General features: G+C 38.2%; 1 protein-coding gene and 1 long non-coding RNA gene across 5 annotated transcripts; both read left to right on the top strand.

The window, feature by feature from the left end:
- Window positions 1–6,487: 6,487 nt before the first annotated feature.
- On the top strand, window positions 6,488–9,771 carry LOC113307747 (sucrose-phosphatase 1-like). Of its 4 annotated transcripts, none has more exons than XM_026556196.1 (10): window positions 6,488–6,602; window positions 6,739–6,790; window positions 7,267–7,361; window positions 7,449–7,751; window positions 7,875–7,976; window positions 8,150–8,341; window positions 8,450–8,740; window positions 8,986–9,172; window positions 9,378–9,424; window positions 9,514–9,771. In XM_026556196.1, exons 3-10 carry the CDS (start codon window positions 7,302–7,304, stop codon window positions 9,604–9,606), a joined length of 1,275 nt encoding a protein of 424 aa, XP_026411981.1. In that variant the 5' UTR covers window positions 6,488–6,602; window positions 6,739–6,790; window positions 7,267–7,301; the 3' UTR covers window positions 9,607–9,771. The 4 variants fall into 4 exon arrangements, with proteins under 4 accessions (XP_026411981.1, XP_026411977.1, XP_026411978.1 ...); XM_026556192.1 differs by having other exon boundaries at window positions 8,447–8,740; XM_026556193.1 differs by having other exon boundaries at window positions 6,492–6,602; window positions 6,727–6,790; window positions 8,447–8,740.
- A 789-nt stretch (window positions 9,772–10,560) lies between these two features.
- LOC113314321 lies at window positions 10,561–12,354 on the top strand. The gene is made up of 2 exons (XR_003342360.1): window positions 10,561–10,792; window positions 11,688–12,354. It is a non-coding gene; the product is annotated as an uncharacterized LOC113314321 (long non-coding RNA).
- Window positions 12,355–18,681: the final 6,327 nt, after the last annotated feature.

Raw genomic sequence — 18,681 nt, 5'->3', positions numbered from 1 at the left:
TGTCCATCATGGTATATATGCCAAGACCACCATCTTTGATAAGAAGTGTAGCTAGTCTCTGTTGCAAAGGCTCAAATCCAGCTCCATCAACAGTGATTAAAAGCCTCAGATATTGAAACAACTGGTCGTCAAAGAGGTCAGAAGCCTGATGCAAAGCTGCCGGATTAGTGGTACGCATAGCAAAATATAATCTAGATACCCCGACACAGTTACAAAGTAACAACATCTCACTCTGAGGGTCCCTGAGATTTTTAATAGCAAACATTAGCTGAATAGTCTTATTCACCCTATGAAGCGCCATGTCATTCATGAAATCCAAATCTAAACTCACAGATCCACCCAGGAGCTTAACTCCCTTTCTAGGCCTACCAATATCTGGAGGAAAAACACCTAACTCCATGCTGCATGGATCAGGTGTAGGCCAAAAAACCTCAGTCTTGTTGATGTTAAGATGAAGACCTCTATTCAAATATTAGTGTCTGAGTTTTGAATATTGACTGTAAATTTATGCACCCCGTAAAAACTGGGTACATATTCTCGATCTTTTCGTAGGTTGTTTATTTAACTGATAGTTGAATTCTTTTACAATTTAATTTGTTAAGTACGTGCATTGAAAGCATTAGAAATGATGTTAATATGACCCCTGATTACCTGAATTGCAATAATTAATTACCTAAATTGAATATGTCTTCTCTTTGGTTTCATATTTTTTTTCCAGTTTTTCCAGTTCTTCTAAGATTTTTTGGATTTATTTTCTCCTTGCGGAAGAATAGAATCTGATTTTGCTAAACCAAATTATACCATGCTCACGTTTATTTATTCTCCATCATGGCATCATCGAGATTATTTTTTTGTATATAATTGTTGTTCCCTTATTTTAGCTTATCATTTGATCATCAGAACTCCATCCTTGATCATCAGAACTCCATTATTTTTGAGGAAAATAAAGAATTAAATTTGGTGACGGATACAGACATGGATCGATTATAAGTAGTTGCAAACATTTTTCTACCTTTGACTATTTGGATCGGTTATATGTATTGATTTGACTGTGAACAATGAAAGTAAAAGATGTTGAACCGTCTTATTTATGTTCTATACAGAGAAAAATATGCAGTTTCCATTATATACGAATTTGTTACCAAAATAACGAAAATGGTGAGGAAAAAGTGGAAAGAATACAAACGTAACTACTTGAGTTTGGGGAATCAAGGGTATAACAGTAAGGGAGAAATAAGTAGCTAATGATTAGTTTTGCAAGACTGAATTAGTTGTTGGAAATAATTCATTCCGTCAGCAAGCATGAGTTAGGTAGAACTCATGGCCTAGAGAAATACACACACTTTCCAGGCAACAAGCAAGTGTAGTTCAAAGAAATAGTTGGATACATATTGGCTTTGAAGGCATGACGTATGGACGGCTAAAAGGTTAGTTATGTTATGTCCGACAGATAATTAGTCACAGTTGCATAGATGGATTGTGCAACTCAATAGTTTTGCTTTAGCGAGTTAGGCAAAGCAAACTTGCATGTTTTGATTCGGGTATGCAAGATGGCACGTTAAGTATAAAGAGTTTATACTTAGACACATTCATATAAATGAGTTCTTGAATGTTGCATGATCAGAATTTGCGAGGCATGAAGTTCTAAGTTCCTGTATCTTATGCCAAGAGAACCCCTATGCACTTTATGACATGCTTAACGGATGGCATGGAGGACAACAATCCAAGGCATGTGTCAACAAAATTGATTGAAAACGTAGGCCAAGTCGTTTATAAGTCCTTGTCATGTTGAGTTAGAAGCAAAGGGCAAAGTCGGGAGACGAAAGGCTATGGCAATGATCATAATGATCAGTTTGAGAAGAATCATTCGGTGCGTACGCTTAGACGTAAATGATTCAAGTGGAATTCAGGCCGAATTTTGAGAAGTTGACTAAGAAGAATTTCATGTTTGCATTTGAGTATTGATGCATGATTTGGGTGGCAGCTGAAGCATAGTGCATAATGCTAATGTGTGGCTCAAGTAGATGAGATCAATAGAAAATCAGTAAATCTAAGTGTTGTTGATGCTAAAGCATGAAAATTTAACTAACGGCATATTGATAGAGCTAACAATGATTGCTGAATTTCAGAAGAGGTTCTGAAAATGCAGACATCGAAGGTTGAGACAAGTGTAGTGTTTATACTGGGTCGCGTTCAACGAGGAATTTTAACGGATTATGTGGGGGAGGTATATGACCAGTCTGGAAAGTGGCATACAATGGTTGCGCGTTACAGAGTTGCAGGCCAAGTCAGTGTCCGACAATGATTGCGCGACACTGCATAGACGGTCAAATGCTAAGAATGGCATAATCCTACAGGGACAATGAAGTGAAAAGGTAGAACTACATTTTAAAGACATTTGGCTATGTAATGAATCTTATTGGCCGACACAATGAAGCTTCATTGAGGGAAAGGCAAGACAAATCCAAAGTTGGAAGATGCAACATGCAACATGCGATGTTGGCATTAAGGCATGTCCGTGGAATTGAGTTAGCCCAAACTCAAGGATGATCCAAGAAGGTAGAATAGATTAAAAATTAGTCTATGCATTAGTTCAAGGAAGGTCCAAATCTTGAACAGTGCAAACAAGCTGGATGGCATTGTTATTGTCAAGCAAATTGGCGAAGTGAGGCATATGGCGCATGTATAACTAGAATGAGCTCAAAGAGTCAGACCTGATGATTGAAACACAAAGATTGACCTTGCATTAGCGTAGAGCAAGAATAATGCAAGGCCAATATGCCTGAAATCAGATTACGGCCAGATTCAATAAAGCGCAAAGAAATGTGCAATATGGCTAAAGTGACGGTTAGGAGTTGGTTACGATCTTCACGAGCGTTCCAATGATGCAAGACAAGTAAGAAGGGTTATAAAAGGAGTTTATAAGCGTGGGGGAAGGTTTATAACTTCATTGGAACAAGTGTTGGATGATTGACCCGAGTTTGAAGAGAAACTGGCCAAGGTGGCACTTTATAGGCGGTTATGCAACTGCTCCATGGGAAAGATGGTTGTTCCCTGTGTGTGCAAATGTTGTGCACGGTTTTGGCAAGTAAATCTGTTGTATAAATAGTCTTAAGGCATGGTAAATTTGGTAAGCTTACATAGGAGAGTGTGAGACTCAAAATAAGAGAGTTTTTGTAAGGCTCGGGCTTGGTAAAGGTGAACAAGTCTGTGTAAGTCCCTAAGTGGGAAAATTTTGTATTTCTTCCCATTGATACAATAAAATAAAGTGATTGTGTCATGTTCTAAGTTTTCTTGGTTGGCTGATTGTTGCTGATAAAGTATGGCAATGTTTGAATGCATTATGGGGTTTCATTTGAGAAGTTTAAGTGAAGAGAAAGAAGGTTAAAGACTTCTGTTGTACAACTGTTAGGTTTGGATGTTTGCATTGGTGCAAACTTATAAGGCTGAAGTGCAGGTGGATGAAACTTTATTCACAGAACCACTGTACTGCCGGGTTACACTTTCACATAAATTTGTCTCGGGAGTTTGAAGGTGTGACAATTAGTATTATGAGCATTCATAACATCAATTTGGGCCTTAAACTTGTTGATTTCAGTGTTGATAACACCAAAATGATTATAGTTCCAGTCTCTAAGAATCTGTTTTGAATGAAAAGCAACTTTAGTTAATCTGAAAGTTGCGGAACCTAGCATATTAGCATTCCAATTTTGGGCTATAATTTCCTTACAAGAAGGATCTCTGAACCACATTTTTTTAACTCTAAATGGCTTATTGATTTAGTATCCATTCTAGCAGTAACTAACAAAATAGGTCAATGATCACTAGCTAAGGGAACTAGATGTTAAGTAATTACAGAAGCAAAGTTATGTTGCCAATCTAAGTCAGCAACAACCCTATCAAGTCTTTCAAGGATGAGCTCTTGGCCATGTCTCCTGTTTGTCCAGGTAAATGGATTACCTATATAATTTATGGAATGCAATCCATTGTTATCTATGATGTCATTAAACTTATCTAAATATGTTTGAGTAACAGGATTACATCCTTGTTTTTCATCCCGTGACAAGAAAAAATTAAGGTCACCATTAACAATCCAGAATAAGTTAACCTGATTAGCAATATTTTGCATAAAATCCCATTGAATTTTTCTGACAAGATCATCTAGAGCACCATAAACAAAACTGACTAAGAATAGTCAGTTTTACAAATCCATTCTTATCTTGCATTGAAAGATATTTAGTTTTTCCTCAATGACGCTTATATCAATTCCATCCTTCCATAATAAACATAGTCCACCAGAAAGGCCAGTAGGATCAATGAAATAAAATTTAGGAAGACACACGTATTATGTCATTTTCCTAGTTGTACTCTTTGTTTCTATCAAGAAAATAATATCAGGATCATGAGATCTAATCAAATCTTTTAGATGATATCTAGTATCCTTATTTTCATATCCAGAAACATTCCCAAGACAAAATTTTCATGATTTTAAAAGTAGACCAATCAAAGAAATAAGAGCAAAGGTTAAAAAACAAAATATGTTGTTGAAAAAGAAAGTAAGAAGAAAAAATTTTGAGTCCAAAAAATACCTCATTCTCCCCATCAGCGCCTCCAGATTGCTTGTCGTTTAGTGTGATTCTAGTTGTTGTTAGTTTCTCTGTTTTCTCATTATTGTTGTCAGGGAGATCTCCTTATTTAATATATCTTTGCCTTTTAACAAATCTAGCCTCAACATCCTCAGCTTCCTGAATTGGTTGGATCTGGATTATTTTACCATTTATTGGTGGAACAAAAGGAGCAGGTTTGACAGATTTCCTAGCCATTGGCTTAGGTGGGACACTAGTTGTTGAGCGCACAACAATGTTCTTCTTAATTCTACCCACTCCTCCAAATGTTAAGGGCTTTTCATGTGTTTCCTTCAGGTACACAGCTGCATCTTTACAAGTATTCTTGGAATGGTTAATAATAAAGCAATACCTACATATTTTGTTTGTTTGCTTATGATAGAAAAACCTGACCCATTTGGTAGCCCCTGCTGCAGTGATTGCTAGTACACCTTTTCTTAGAGGGGTTGTGAGCTCCATTCTAACACATATCTTCACTAGAATGACATTAGCTGGCTCAACTGCAAGAAACTCACCCAATATTTTCCCCATTTCTTTAACTGATTTCACATTTATGTGTTCTGGTTGAAGATATTTAATCTCAATCCGGTAAACCTGATTGTTCCAATCCAGATTTTAATGAATCAATCTCTGGAAATAATCAAACAAGGTACATAGTTTCCCATCAATGTTTCATGGACCCTCTTCAATAATTTTTCTACCAGCTCCTTCTTCAATAATTTGAAAATCATTACATTTGTACCTACTTCTATGATCTTCACTTCTTCTAGAGAAATAAATAGCCAAGTAAACTGTATATTTCTTTCTACTATCCCAAAATTCATATTCCCTTCATTTATGATCTTTCCAATCAAACAACTAGAAATCCCATTCACCTTCATAAGTTTCTTCATTAGTTTCAGATTCATCTTGATCAAAGGAAACCAACTCCTCACCAGATTGGAGCTCCAGAGTAGCTTTTCTGAACCTCATGGCTAACTCAGAAACTTCATGGATTGTTGTTTGAACTATCTGCATGTTCTCTTGGTTTTCCTTTCTTCAAAGTATTATCAAGGTTTGAGAGTTTATGAGGATTACAGTTTGTATAAGTATTAGATGAATTAAGGTTACTTGAAATAGGATAAAGATGAGAACTTTTAAAATTAATCATCGAAATTTTTTTGGGATTTGTTGTAACAGAAAAGGAAATAATTTGAGTTGTAGCGGACCAGAAAAAAAAGAGGGTTACTAACAATTTGAATTTCTTTTTACACGTACATTGAAAACGTGTAGATCTATCTCTGATCGAACCGGTAAAGACCAAACTCTTCCAATGGAGAAAACAACGATAATGAGAAACACAGTAGAAACATCTGCTTTCACAAGCAATAAAACAACAGCTGCAAATGCCATAATCAACACTGGATACCCGACAAACTCCATTTTTAGATTAAGCAATATGTACACACAAGAGGAGAGATCGAAATTAGTTATCCATTGAAATAGTTTGAGAAAATAATTTTCAAATCAGATTTCAAATCAATTCAAAACTATAAGAAAAAACACATATAAAAATCAATTTAAAGAGAAAAAATCATCAGAAGTAATCGGAATAGAGTTAGAGAGATTTCACTAGTGCATCAGGAAGGAGGGGATTGAGAAATTTTGAGTTATTCGCCCGATTCGCAGAGCCCTCTAAGTAATTTGCATCACACTGCCTTCAAAATAAGAGATGGGCGATACTTGAACCCGTGACCAACAAGAGATGTACCCGATTCAAAATTAAACTCAACGGTTCTCTTGTCCATGAACAACTTGGATCGACTCACTGATCCAGTCCAAGATATTAGCACCTGGGGCGATAATATTCGGTTTGATAATTTCTGTACACACTCCAAGTTCCTGAAGAGAGAAAGGAAAAGGAGAAGGAGGAGGACCCTTAATCCTGAAATCAGAGCAATAGGATTTTGGAATCGTTCTATATTCTACTTAAATCTGGTAATTCTTTGATATTTCAGATTAAATCATTTGTTTTACTTAATTTTATTTCAATCAGTTGTATTTTGTGAATCCGTAGGGGCAGTAGCCCCAATTTGATGGAACCTTCTTAACATTTACGCAGTTCTTAACTCAGGTATCAAATTGTAGTGTCTAATCTCACCGGAGCATCATCGATAATTCGTCCGGTTAGTGGTTTCCCCGTAGTTGAATAAGTGGGAACTGGGAATGACTTCACATTTGTGGTTGGATTTGTCAAATTATACTCTCCCCGTACCTTTTTGGCCATGGGGTGCTAGTATTTATGCCTGGCTGCTCAAATGCTCAAATTGGTGCTTGTGTAACATGTTTTTGATTCTATATAAGTGTGTGTTGTGTTCAGACTCAAAGTGGTGATGGATAGATTTGATAGTCCTGCACATCTTATGCTAGTTTCGGATCTTGACTTGACAATGGTCGGGGACGTTCAACTAGATAATATTCATGAGTCCTCCCTGTACATTTTTTGGCCAGGGAAAGAAATCTTTTGTTTTACTATATATGTCTCGCTGCTCAAATGCTTAGTGAAAGTAGAAGATTAGATAAACTGATAATACCTATTCTATTGGCGATAAAATTTGTGTTTGTGTAACGTGTGTTTGATTGAATAATTGTTGATGTGCAGACTCTCTCGTTTTGGTGTTGCTACAAAGTGGCGGGATGGATAGATTTGATAGCCCTGCACGTCTTATGCTAGTTTCGGATCTTGACTTAACAATGGTAGGGATTTTCCACTTGATAATTTCCATGGTCGTTTGTGATAAATTTTATCATGTAACATAACTGTACCGTGTTCTTTATTGGCAGGTTGACCATCAGTGTGATGAAGACAACATTTCACAGCTTAAATTCAACGCTTTGTGGGAATCCAATTACCGCCAGGATTCGTTGTTAGTTTTCTCGACGGGGCGTACGCCTGCAGTTTACAAGAGATTAAAGAAAGACAAACCAATGTTAACTCCAGATATAACTATAATGTCAGTAGGAACTGAGATAGCATATGGTGAATCTATGATACCAGATAACGATTGGGAGCAGTTTCTTAATCAAAACTGGGATAAAAGCATTGTCACGGAGGAAACAGATAAATTTCCAGAACTGACTTATCAGGTCCGGTTTATTACCTTGTTTATACTGTTGAGAATAGACCAACATGATAAACCACTAAAAAATTGTGTTCTCTTTTAGTTGTGTTTGGAGTCTGAATAGTTGTGAGCTTGGAGCTTAATGCAGTCAGAGGCAGACCAGAGACAGTACAAGGTTAGCTTTTTTGTAGACAAAGATAAAGCCAATGGGGTGATAAAGGCTCTCTCAGAGCGTCTTAAAAACCGTGGGGTAAGTCATATTGGGAAAAATGTCTCATTATGTTTGAAGTATAAATGGCCGTGACAGAGTTTTAAGTCGGTAGAATTATATCTCGTCTGTTCGCAATTGGCTCAAGTCTCTAAATATCTTTACGTCTTGTAACTTGTTTGATAGAATCTTTTTTTACCTTTTCTGTTGAGCAGCTAGACATAAAAATAGTTTTTAGTGGAGGAGAAGCTCTAGATGTTTTACCAAAACGTGGCGGCAAAGGAGAAGCTCTTGCCTATTTGCTTAAGAAATTTGGTCATGGAAAACAACCCTGCAATACTCTTGTTTGTGGTGATTCTGGCAATGATGCTGAACTCTTTGGTGTTCCAGATGTATTTGGTGTCATGGTTGGTATCCTAAACCCAGTTCTTTAATTAGTGCAACAATACATCATTGTGTTAATCGGTTTTAAACTGCATGGAATGATTTATGTTTCACTGATCCACATTAAGCAGGTAGGCAATGCCATGGAAGAACTTTTGCAGTGGCGCGAAGAAAATGCAAAAAACAACCCTAATATAATCCATGCCACTGAGAGGTGTGCAGCCGGAATCATACAGGCTATTGGTCATTTTAAACTTGGTCCAAACCTCTCGCCTAGAGATGTTCTGGATTTCTCAAAGAGTAGCCTTGAGATCACAAATCCTGGTCATGAAATAGTAAAGTTCTACTTATTCTATGAGCGATGGCGACGTGCAGAGATCGCTGAGCCTGAACGGCATATTGAAAATTTGAAAGAAATCTTTGTAAGTCTACTGTTAACTTATATTGTTTAGTCATCTTATTTTGTAGATATTTTGGTGAAGATTCAAAATCCAAGTCTTCTTATATTCGAAGTATGGATTGTCTTCTCTTTAAATTTGGATTCTCAGTATATCACATTAAAAGGGATGCCGTTCAATACATCCTTTCAGTTTCTGAACCAATGGCTTCGTGATTTTCGTTTAATTCTATTCATTTTTGTGATAAACTGATATGTGTGCTTCGACAGTACCCGTCTGGAGTTCTTGTCAGTCCGTCTGGGCAAGAGCACCTGCTTCATGACTATTTGGATCAAATGACAAAGTTTTATGGAAATAAAAAAGGAAAACAGTTTCGGGTATGGGTGGACCGTGTTACTTCTACCCAAATTGGTTCAGACACATGGTCTGTGAAGTTCGATAAGTGGGAGTTATCTGGTAAGAATTCTTTCTAATTCCTGTTGGTACTAGCAAGCATCTTAAGAAAGAGAGGGCGTAGAAATGCTAGGCCCTCTGGTGCCAGTAATTACGGCACCGGTGTGCACTCCTTCCATTTACTTGATGAAAGCAAAACTTAATTAAATTCAAACCATATGTATGATACTGCCGAACAAATTTTCCGACTTCTTCAATGTCTTCACAGATGATGGACCAAAAGGGTGTACTTCCACAGTTTTACTAAGCTCAAAGGTAAGAGTCAAAATTCTTATTGCCTTGCCATATCTTAAAGAATATAATGAAATCTGTAGGTGGTTTTATTTTTGAGCTTCATTTCACAGGTTTCTACATCAGATGGGTTTGTTTGGATGCATATGCACCATACATGGTTGACTGGATTGGGAGCGACGGATCAGACTTACCTGCTGTTCTAGATAAAGTCTGCCATTGTTTATCTTCCATATTTTGATTCATTATTAAGCTAAACTTTGGCATGACACATTGTGGCACTGTATGCGAGACCAGTTTCATATCTATTATTGTTGACTTTACAAATAACTTGCTGCATCTGCAAGCATAATTTGTTACATTTGCAAGCATATGCAATGCACCCTGTTCCAAAATATCTGAAAAAATTCTGATCCTATCCAACACCTATAATAATACACCATACATTATCGGGGAGTTCTAGATTTTGTCGCTCTTCTAAATTCTCTTTCAAGAAACACGAATTGCAGCAGCTTTCAATATTATCAAGTTCTTTTGTTACTCTAACATAACAAGTTTAGAGCTGTAATGCTAAACCTGGCTGTGGTGAATCAACTTGCACACCAGAACCTGAAGAGCCAGGAGACTGGAATCTGACATTCAGGTCAGCAGGTACTGAATTTGTTTCCTTCTGAATTTGGTTTCTTCGAAGGAGTTGTTGTTGCAGGCATTGACTGGAAACTCAATCCTCCATTTGAGGATTTGTTGGAGCTTCTGTATTTATTTGCTGAGGTCAAGTTGGCCTAACCGTTCCTAACCGTTTTACCCATCTGAGAGGTTGTTAAATTAAACCCAGGTGCACCATTAACACCATTAATAGGGTGCTTAAATCCGGCGCTCCGATGAATTTGAAATTGAGGGTTTGACCTCATCCGACCAATGCCATTATTGGTCATAAAGCACCCCATCGCAACTCAGGGAAGAATAAGATCTTTTGGGGGTCGTAAATGAAAGGAATTGATGATGAAGGGATCGTTCTGTTTGGAAGGACACACGTCCAACCAATGCCATTATTTGTCGCCTCCATACACTGCTTTATTCAATGAAATTTTTCTTGACCGTCAAAAATAAATAAATAAATAAATTGAAGTACTGGCACAAAATAAAAATTCAAAGATACTGTCGTCATTCCAAAACGTTTACAAAGACGCACCTTAACCTTGACAACTTGAGGTTCCCCATCATCGTTGACATCAGCCAAAGATGAATCAAACCAGTGCTGATTGCCAAATTCATATTTTCTTACACGGAGGTCTCTATATATATCCCATATATGGTCGACGTTAGCATGGTGGGCGAAGAACACACAATCCTCTTTTGCAGCAGTGTAAAAGTTTCCCATATCATGGTGAGGTGGGTCAACAGGTCCAACCCTCCTATGCATAATGTAGTGTAACGTTCACATGAACCTTCTTCTCCTTTTTCTCCTCTAGCCTCATCTCCGTATCTAAGTTTCTACCTCATGAATAGGTTTGATAATGGTTTGCTACAAAAACACATCTTTCAATTCACTCCAATTATTCGTTTTCACTTCATCAATCATATCAGAATCATGATTGTAACTCGACAATGCCTCAGAATCATGATTTCTTTTACAATTATCATTCCAAAGAGGTGAATGTTTCCCCAAGTACATTTTGGGTATGTACATTCCATCCTCGGCATCCCAGTTCCAAGAAGGGATAGTGAAATTTGTATCCCTGACAAGGTGCCCTAGATTTCTTTCCCAAAAGTAGAGATAGTAACCATGCCATGGAAGGAACAACCAACTTCCATGAACTTGAAGACCGACGTTTTATATCCAGATATCTTGTACCAATCAACTTAGTTTTTACACGATATCTCAGTAAAATCTGACGTTGCTTGACAAATTCCTTTCCATGTAGACGGCACAGATGAAATTTCTTTGCTCTCCACTCATAGCTAATTTTTTTTTTTCTTTTTTTGCTGATTTAAATCATCCATTGGTGGCTACTCCTGTCAAAACTACGACAAGCAAAGACAAAAGAAACTAAAAGACGATCTATGTAAACTTGGTGGCTGTAATAGCTAAGACATTATATGTCGTTTTATTTTTTTGTTGTTTTGATTAGTTCATATCTTTTTGAGACTTATCACTGCTGGTGGTGATTAGCAGAGACAAATTCAAGTTTTAAGCATGCTTTCTTTTTGCAAATTATTGGTTGATATGAGTTTAGTAACAAGAGAAATTGGACAGCTGACGGAATGCTGAAATTCAATCTTGCAGCATCAAAAGAATAAAGCCAAGTTCTCCTAACAAAGATATAATTCGTAGATTCCGGCGGTTGATGACAAAAGTGGCAGACATTAGCTATGGGGTTACCACTTGCCAAGACCAAGACTGTTTCTCTTATTCTAGTACGGAGTTTATCGATGCTTGCCATAGGAAAAAAAAAAACTATTCTGTGTGGCCATATCTTAGTCCATATTTTGGCCTATTTTGTGTGGCTACTGAATTGTATACTGTATGGACAGAGAACTGGACATCTTTATTGCCGAGCCATAAAGACACGGAGTCCAAGTAATTGAGGAGTCTGGCCATCTATCGAAATCATTAAGTCTTCTGCGTAATATCCCTAACTCCCAGTTTAGGCTTGAAGCATGAGGGGAGGAAGCAACTTGCAAGACAATGCCTTTAGTGTGCGTAGATCCTTTTTTTTTTTTGCGTAGATCCTACCCTTTATAATTAGTTCAAGGAATGAAAGTAGACAAACACGAACAATTATTTCAGAAATAATCTTCACAAAATTGGTCAATTAATCCAATAACGATAATTTTTGGGTGAAAAAGACATGTAAAATTTGATACTGTTTAAATGGACGAAAATTAAACAGTTTCATCGTACCATTTTCAAATGTTTTTTCTTATTTTTAATTTACATCAGGATGCATCCAGTTTCATCCTCGCCCTTTTTATAGACAGAGTGATTTGTTAGTTATTTTCATTCTCACGCGTAATTCATTCATATTGTCATCCGATTTTTCATTTCTTCTGGAATATTGATCATTTAGTCATTTCACCTCTCCTCCCTCATATATCAGCTATGTGTCCACATATTATTTTACTAAAAGTGAAAAAACTAGTTATTGAAAACACGTAAAGTCTTATTGATTTAGATTGCAAATCAATGTCAAACATGGCTCACCTTTGCGATGTACACAGTCGTGACTCGTGCTGTTAGCAAACAAAACCGTGAGTTAATTACATGTGGCCCAAAGAAAGGTGTAAAGAGAGTGCTAGGTTTCAAACTTTTAACACTTCAGTTCATAGGCTATCGCATGGCTGTGCTGAATCGTCACGCGATCGAGATTTTTGAAAGCTAAAGATCTTGCCGCTCTTGAACCGTTTGAGATTTCAATCAATAAAGGTAATTCCAAGTTGACGGCCTAACATCGCATACAATATTTTTGTGTTGTTTCTTTTTTTTTTTTAATTTGCTAGGGACGGAGAATAGGAGGGTTTAATGTGCTAATGTTGTCACCTTTTAAAGCTGTTATTATTTTTTTCTTTTCCTTTTTCTTTTCCCCTTGGTGATTTTACAAATTTGGTTAAAAGAGAAATCGTATTTGGAAGTTTAAGGTAAACAAAAATTCTCATTTGTAGACTGCATTGGAACCTCAAAATTCCCACTTAAATCTGATATTAAGCTTCAGTGAACAACCATTTTATGGAGAATAATCTTTTAAGACTCCATTCTTGAAGGTGGTTTCGAGAGAACTTACACTAACTTTCTCAATTTCCTCCATCAGCTCAACCTTTGTTTTTAAACTCGGGATAACTAATATTGTGAACATATAAATTACGACGGCACCCACATGTTCACAAACAATATCCGCATTTGTAAATAAAGCGTTATAAGAAACAAATAGATGTGAAATGGTACAAAACGCAATGACTCGTTGACTCAGAGTATTCGGACTCGTCATTGTCTAGTCGGGAGGGATTGATTCATTCATTCTACATGATTACGATGATTATATCATGAAGCTTAATGACGATAACAGAAAGTAAAGTGATGAAATGTAAATAAGACAGTGATTTACGTGGTTCAGCACTAAGGCCTACATCCACGGGGTTGGTGTTTCACTATGTTTTGAGGAATTACAAAGATAGTCGAATGACTTTAGGTGAATAACGATGCTTAAATGGGAAATATGATTCATACTTACTCTTCCTATTTCCTTTCCTATATTCTTCTCTAGTTGCTAAAAACTGGTCGCCCCCTTCTCTCTTAGTGGAGAGGGGTATTTATAGGGATAACAAGTGGGGTCCACTGCTAAAGTCGATTGTCACCTTATCTTCTTCTTCTTTGTGCTGATTCTGCTGGTATCTTCGTCTTCAACCGGTTGCCCTCAGCGGTTATACTTGGAGACGACGGGTCTCCTATTTCTCCTCCACAGTCTAGTTGACACGTACCCTATGTCTAGAGTGTTTAATGTGGATGGTTGGGCTATCTGCACGCGCCAGATAGCTGTCTACGACTCCCATCACATCTGTGTCAGTTAGACTATACCTCGCCGTTTGATCTTAGATCCTTCTCGAGATGGAATAAAGTGAATCCTTGGGTGCTCTTCAGTGCTTCGCGGTGGCTCGTTCTTCCAGTGCTCCATGATTCCTAGCCATCGGATCAGTTCGATGATGAATGTATGCTGGCGACAGATGCTGCTTGGGTGTTGATACGTGGCATCGTGTCTTGATGTTCCAAGTTGTGTGCTCTCCACGTGTAATTCCCCGGACACGTGGCGAGTGATGAATTATGTGTATACAATTTTCCCCTTTTCTCCAAGGTTTGAATTAATGGTCAAAGTTTGGGGAAAATTGTCTTCACAGTCAACCCCTCTCTCTTCATTAACTCCTCCTTATCTTTAGGGAACGATTCCCATTCTCAGTATTAATTTCTCCTTGAAACAAGGGGCAGTTATATCGTTTGGGTTATAAATAAGAGAGATGAGGTTATTGAAATAAATTTCATTCCCTCTTCATTCTCTTGTAAGTCCGAAAATTCTCCCATCTTGTTTTCTTGCTCTTAACTTCTGCTAGTTTTACTTAGGATAGAATTTCTTAGGATCTTCAGAGGCTGGATGTTGTCGCTGTTTATAATCTTTTCATTGATCGTCTTCGCTTCTACTTATTAAGCTTTTTATACAGGTATGAACTTACCTTTATTTTTGATCTCGATTGATTGTTAAGCTTCTGCTATTGTGTTCCTAGTTTTGTGATGAAGAACAAATATATGAAAGTATATATACTTGTCCCTATTCTTTATCACACAACTTATGGATTCCCATTAGATGGTTTAAGCTCGTCTTCAATGTCCTCAAACAAATTAGGGTTCTTTATTTTTGCAGATTCTAGGGTTTTTGGATGATATTTCTGATGAACTCGTAAAAGTTTTAACAAATTCTCATTTTATGATCTTTATCCGCTTCTCTGTTTGAATCTTTATCTTGTTTCTATTCCCCTTCGTAGATATGGCTGATCTTCAGCGGGTTCCCTATCAAACTCCGCCAGCGAGCCCTTATAGGTCTCCCTCTCCTAGAAGTCCTGATATATCTCTTCCGGAGGGTGGTTCGTCTAGGCCTTCGAAATTAGATCCTCGTTCTCAGAGGACTTCATCTACTTCTGGTCAAGTGCTTCATATGTCAAGCGAGGGGATCAAACGAAGGGTCCTCAGGGTTCTAGGTACGCTGTTAACCGTCCTGCTGCTTCTCAGCGTGTCGTGCCAACCAATACGCAGACCCCTTCGCCTCATCGTGATGAGCCGTTGAATGCACAACCTCTTCGTTCTGTCGCCCCACCTACGATGCCCCTACAGAAGCATATAGCTCCACCTCCTGCCATTCTTATAAAAGGAAAATCTACTAAGGGAGCCGCGTCGAAGGCTGATCTACCAAAGAATCTTCCTACTAAAAGGAAAGACTCATATATGAGTCCCCCAAAGAGACCTTCGTTGGATCCTTCTAATGATTCGGACACTGCCCCAGTTATACGAAGCATCACAGTTTGTAAAAAGAAGGTTACTTTCAAGCACAAAGATCTTCCAGCGTTCAAAGCGAAGCATGAACTCGTAGCTTTTGACGTTAGGTTCTATGCTCCCGATAATGATCTTCCTTATGATATGATTTCGAATTATCAATACGATGAATTCCACTTGTTAACTACGGTGGGAGCCTTCGAAGCTGGCCTCATGTTGCCTTTATACAAGTCGGGTGACTCTTTCTACTACGATGTCTTGGCTCGTCGTGAGGGTTCCACTCCTCACACCAATTGCCGCTCGGTGGTGCAGCTGACTGAAAACTATCTTCGTGCACTTAAGGAGTGTTATCTTCGGCGTAAAGGAGAAACGACGATGACCTGCTACGTTCCCAATCCTGCTGAGAGAGACTGGTATACTCCTGAGAATTTCAATAATTCTTTCGGAGATTAGGTTAATGGTAGGAACCGTAAGCCATGGAGCGTCGGCCTACGAACCATTGCTGCTCCTCGTGGAAAGATTCGTCTCTTAAGCGAAGTGAGTGATTCAAAGCTGAAGTATGTTCCTGGTACCGAAGGGACTTCTCAGCGAAAGATTTTTCCTTCTCGTGAGAGGCTAAAGCGTGATCATGACTATGAGTGGCATGACATTGTTATTGAGATTGTTGGTCCTTGGGCTTATGGCTGGGTGCCTGGTTCGCATGGATGGCTCCCTACCACTGATAGTCGAGCTCGTGAGAGTGCCCCAGCTCGTTATGGTAATTTCTTCCCTTGGAAGTTGAATTTCGAAGGCATGAATTTTGAGTATGCCTTCGATGCCGCTGATGTGGACGAAGAAGAAAGTTCTGATGTTACTTTTCCTTCGAAGAGTACTGTTGTTGCCAAGGTATGGCTTCTTGTTACACCGTATATTTGCCCCTTTTCTTCTTGGTTTGAATTTTTAATCAAAGTAAGAAGTAAATAAACTTCGTAATAATTCCATGTCATCTGTCTAGGTGTCCAAGAAAAATAAAATTAGACCAATTCAATCTTCTACCGCTGTCGTTGATGACACAGAGATTCCTGACGAAGTTAACATCCCTGTGAACGAAGAGTTCATCGAGGAAGAAGAAGAAATCACTGATGATGAGGAACGTAATGATACTTCTCCTCCTAATCACGAGGATGGCAGGAATATTGGCGATGGTGTTGCTGAAGAGGAGATTTCCCACGGCGATGGTGGAAATATGGAAAAGGAAACTGCCCCTGGAGGTAATGGAGCTGTAGAAACAGAACATGACCCGGTGGTGGCGTCGGGTTTATTTCTTCTAACGATCAAATGAACGAAAATGTTGGTCCTACGTCTTCTATTCTTGTCGTATGTCAAGAGTTCTCCTTTGGCAAGATCTATTCCGCGGGTGAGTGAAAAAGCGGGGGTCTAACAGCACCACCCAATATTTCGCTTAGCAAGCTGTGTGGACTAACTCCGAAATACTTTGCTAGAGAATCAACTAGACAGTCAGACTCAATCTAGATAAAAAGTATCTCAAGGAGTTATTATCTCAATCTCTCGATTTGATTTCTACTCAAGCTAAAATCAATAGCGAGTCTTTATCAAAGAGGGATAACTTTGGCGGTACCAAAGACTAATGTCCAAGGATCAATCAACTACAATCAACAACCAAAAGTTGGATTAGAGAAGTTGATGATCACGAACGCACAACCTGTATTATTTCTATTATATAAAATATAATGCGGAAAATAAATAACACAGACACCAGAACTTTTGTAAACGAGGAAACCGCAAATGCAGAAAAACCCCGGGACCTAGTCCAGATTGAATACACATTGTATTAAGTCGCTACAGACACTATCCTACTCCAAGCTAACTTCGGACTGATCTATAGTTGAACCCCTACCAATATCCCACTGATACAAGGTACAGTTCTACTCCTACGCCTCTGATCCCAGCAGGACACTGCGTACTTGATTCCCTTTGTTGATCTCACCCACAACAAAGAGTTGCTGCAACCCAAAATCACAGACTTGATAATAAACGAATCTGTCTCATGCAGAAAAGTCTATAGAAAGGATAAATCTGTCTCCCACAGATAAACCCTAGGTTTTTTTCCGTCTTTAGATATAAAATCAAGGTAAAATGTACCAATTGACAATCCGGACTTATATTCCCGAAGAAAAGCCTAGATTGATCAATCACCTCTCTACAATCCTTCTTGACTACACAAACGGATTGTCGAGGAATCACAAACAATGAGACGAAGATGTTTGTGACTTCTTTATCTTTCCTATCGGAGAACTCTCACGATCTCAAGCCAATCAATCGATTGTACTCGTACGATAGAATATGCAAGATCAGATCACACAACTATGATAAAAGTAGTATCGGCCTGGCTTCACAATCCCAATAAAGTCTTTAAGTCGTTAACTCGAGTTTAGAGAAGAAACTCAAAAGTTAATGGAGATCGACTCTAACGAGAGCACTAATAGCACACAGACGTGTGGGGATTAGGTTTGCTCAATGCTAGATGTCTCCTTTATATATCCTTCAAATCAGGGTTTTGCGTTAGGTAAAAAGAAAACTCTATTCACCGTTATATGAAAACCTGATTTAGATTCAAGCCAATATCTCTCAACCGTTAGATTAAAATACATAGATTTTCACACACAATTAGGTACACGTTTACTGGGTTTGAGAAAACCATGACCAAACGAGTACACGTATGTTGGTTCAACATGATAACCCGAAAGGTCAACCATATGAGCATCTCATATTAATCATGTTCTTCTTCACCATAACTAGTTCAATTGACTCAAATGAACTAGTTAAGATTTTTGCAATTGCTATGGGATCTTATGTAACTACACAAGACACAATTGAAACAAAGATGATTCAAATAGATTAGAATCGGCTCATGAACGTTATAGCCACGGTTTGCATAAAGCATTCCTTAATAATTAATGTTTCATGTTCAGAGCACATCTTTAGATCATAACCTCTTAAGCTCACAAACAAGTTCACGGACTTAAGCTAATCAGTTGAGTTTTCCAAACTCAGCATAAATTCTCGGGTCGAGAACTTCCGCCAGTTCGCGGACTAAGTTCGCGGACTTAGCACACAAACGAGTTTTGGAAATCCCAGCAGAAATTGTCGGTCGAGAACTTCCGTCAGTTCACGGACTGAGTCTGCAGACTGGGTTCGCGGACTTGGCAAGCCAATTCCACAATCCTACCGATTTCTATTGATCAAC

Source organism: Papaver somniferum, chromosome 9, assembly GCF_003573695.1.
Source record: "Papaver somniferum cultivar HN1 chromosome 9, ASM357369v1, whole genome shotgun sequence".
Lineage (NCBI taxonomy): Eukaryota > Viridiplantae > Streptophyta > Magnoliopsida > Ranunculales > Papaveraceae > Papaver > Papaver somniferum.
The sequence above is the reverse complement of the archived record's forward strand: the minus strand, read 5'-3'. Positions and strand labels throughout refer to the sequence as shown.

What these genes read in the sequence shown, in the direction of transcription:
- LOC113307747 (XM_026556192.1), top strand. Translation starts at nt 7,302, where the DNA reads ATGGATAGATTTGATAGCCCTGCACGTCTTATGCTAGTTTCGGATCTT. An exon ending in CAGATGTATTTGGTGTCATG is followed by an intron (nt 8,342 to 8,446) that starts GTTGGTATCCTA and finishes ATCCACATTAAG; the next exon opens with CAGGTAGGCAATGCCATGGA. An exon ending in CAGTTTTACTAAGCTCAAAG is followed by an intron (nt 9,425 to 9,513) that starts GTAAGAGTCAAA and finishes TTCATTTCACAG; the next exon opens with GTTTCTACATCAGATGGGTT.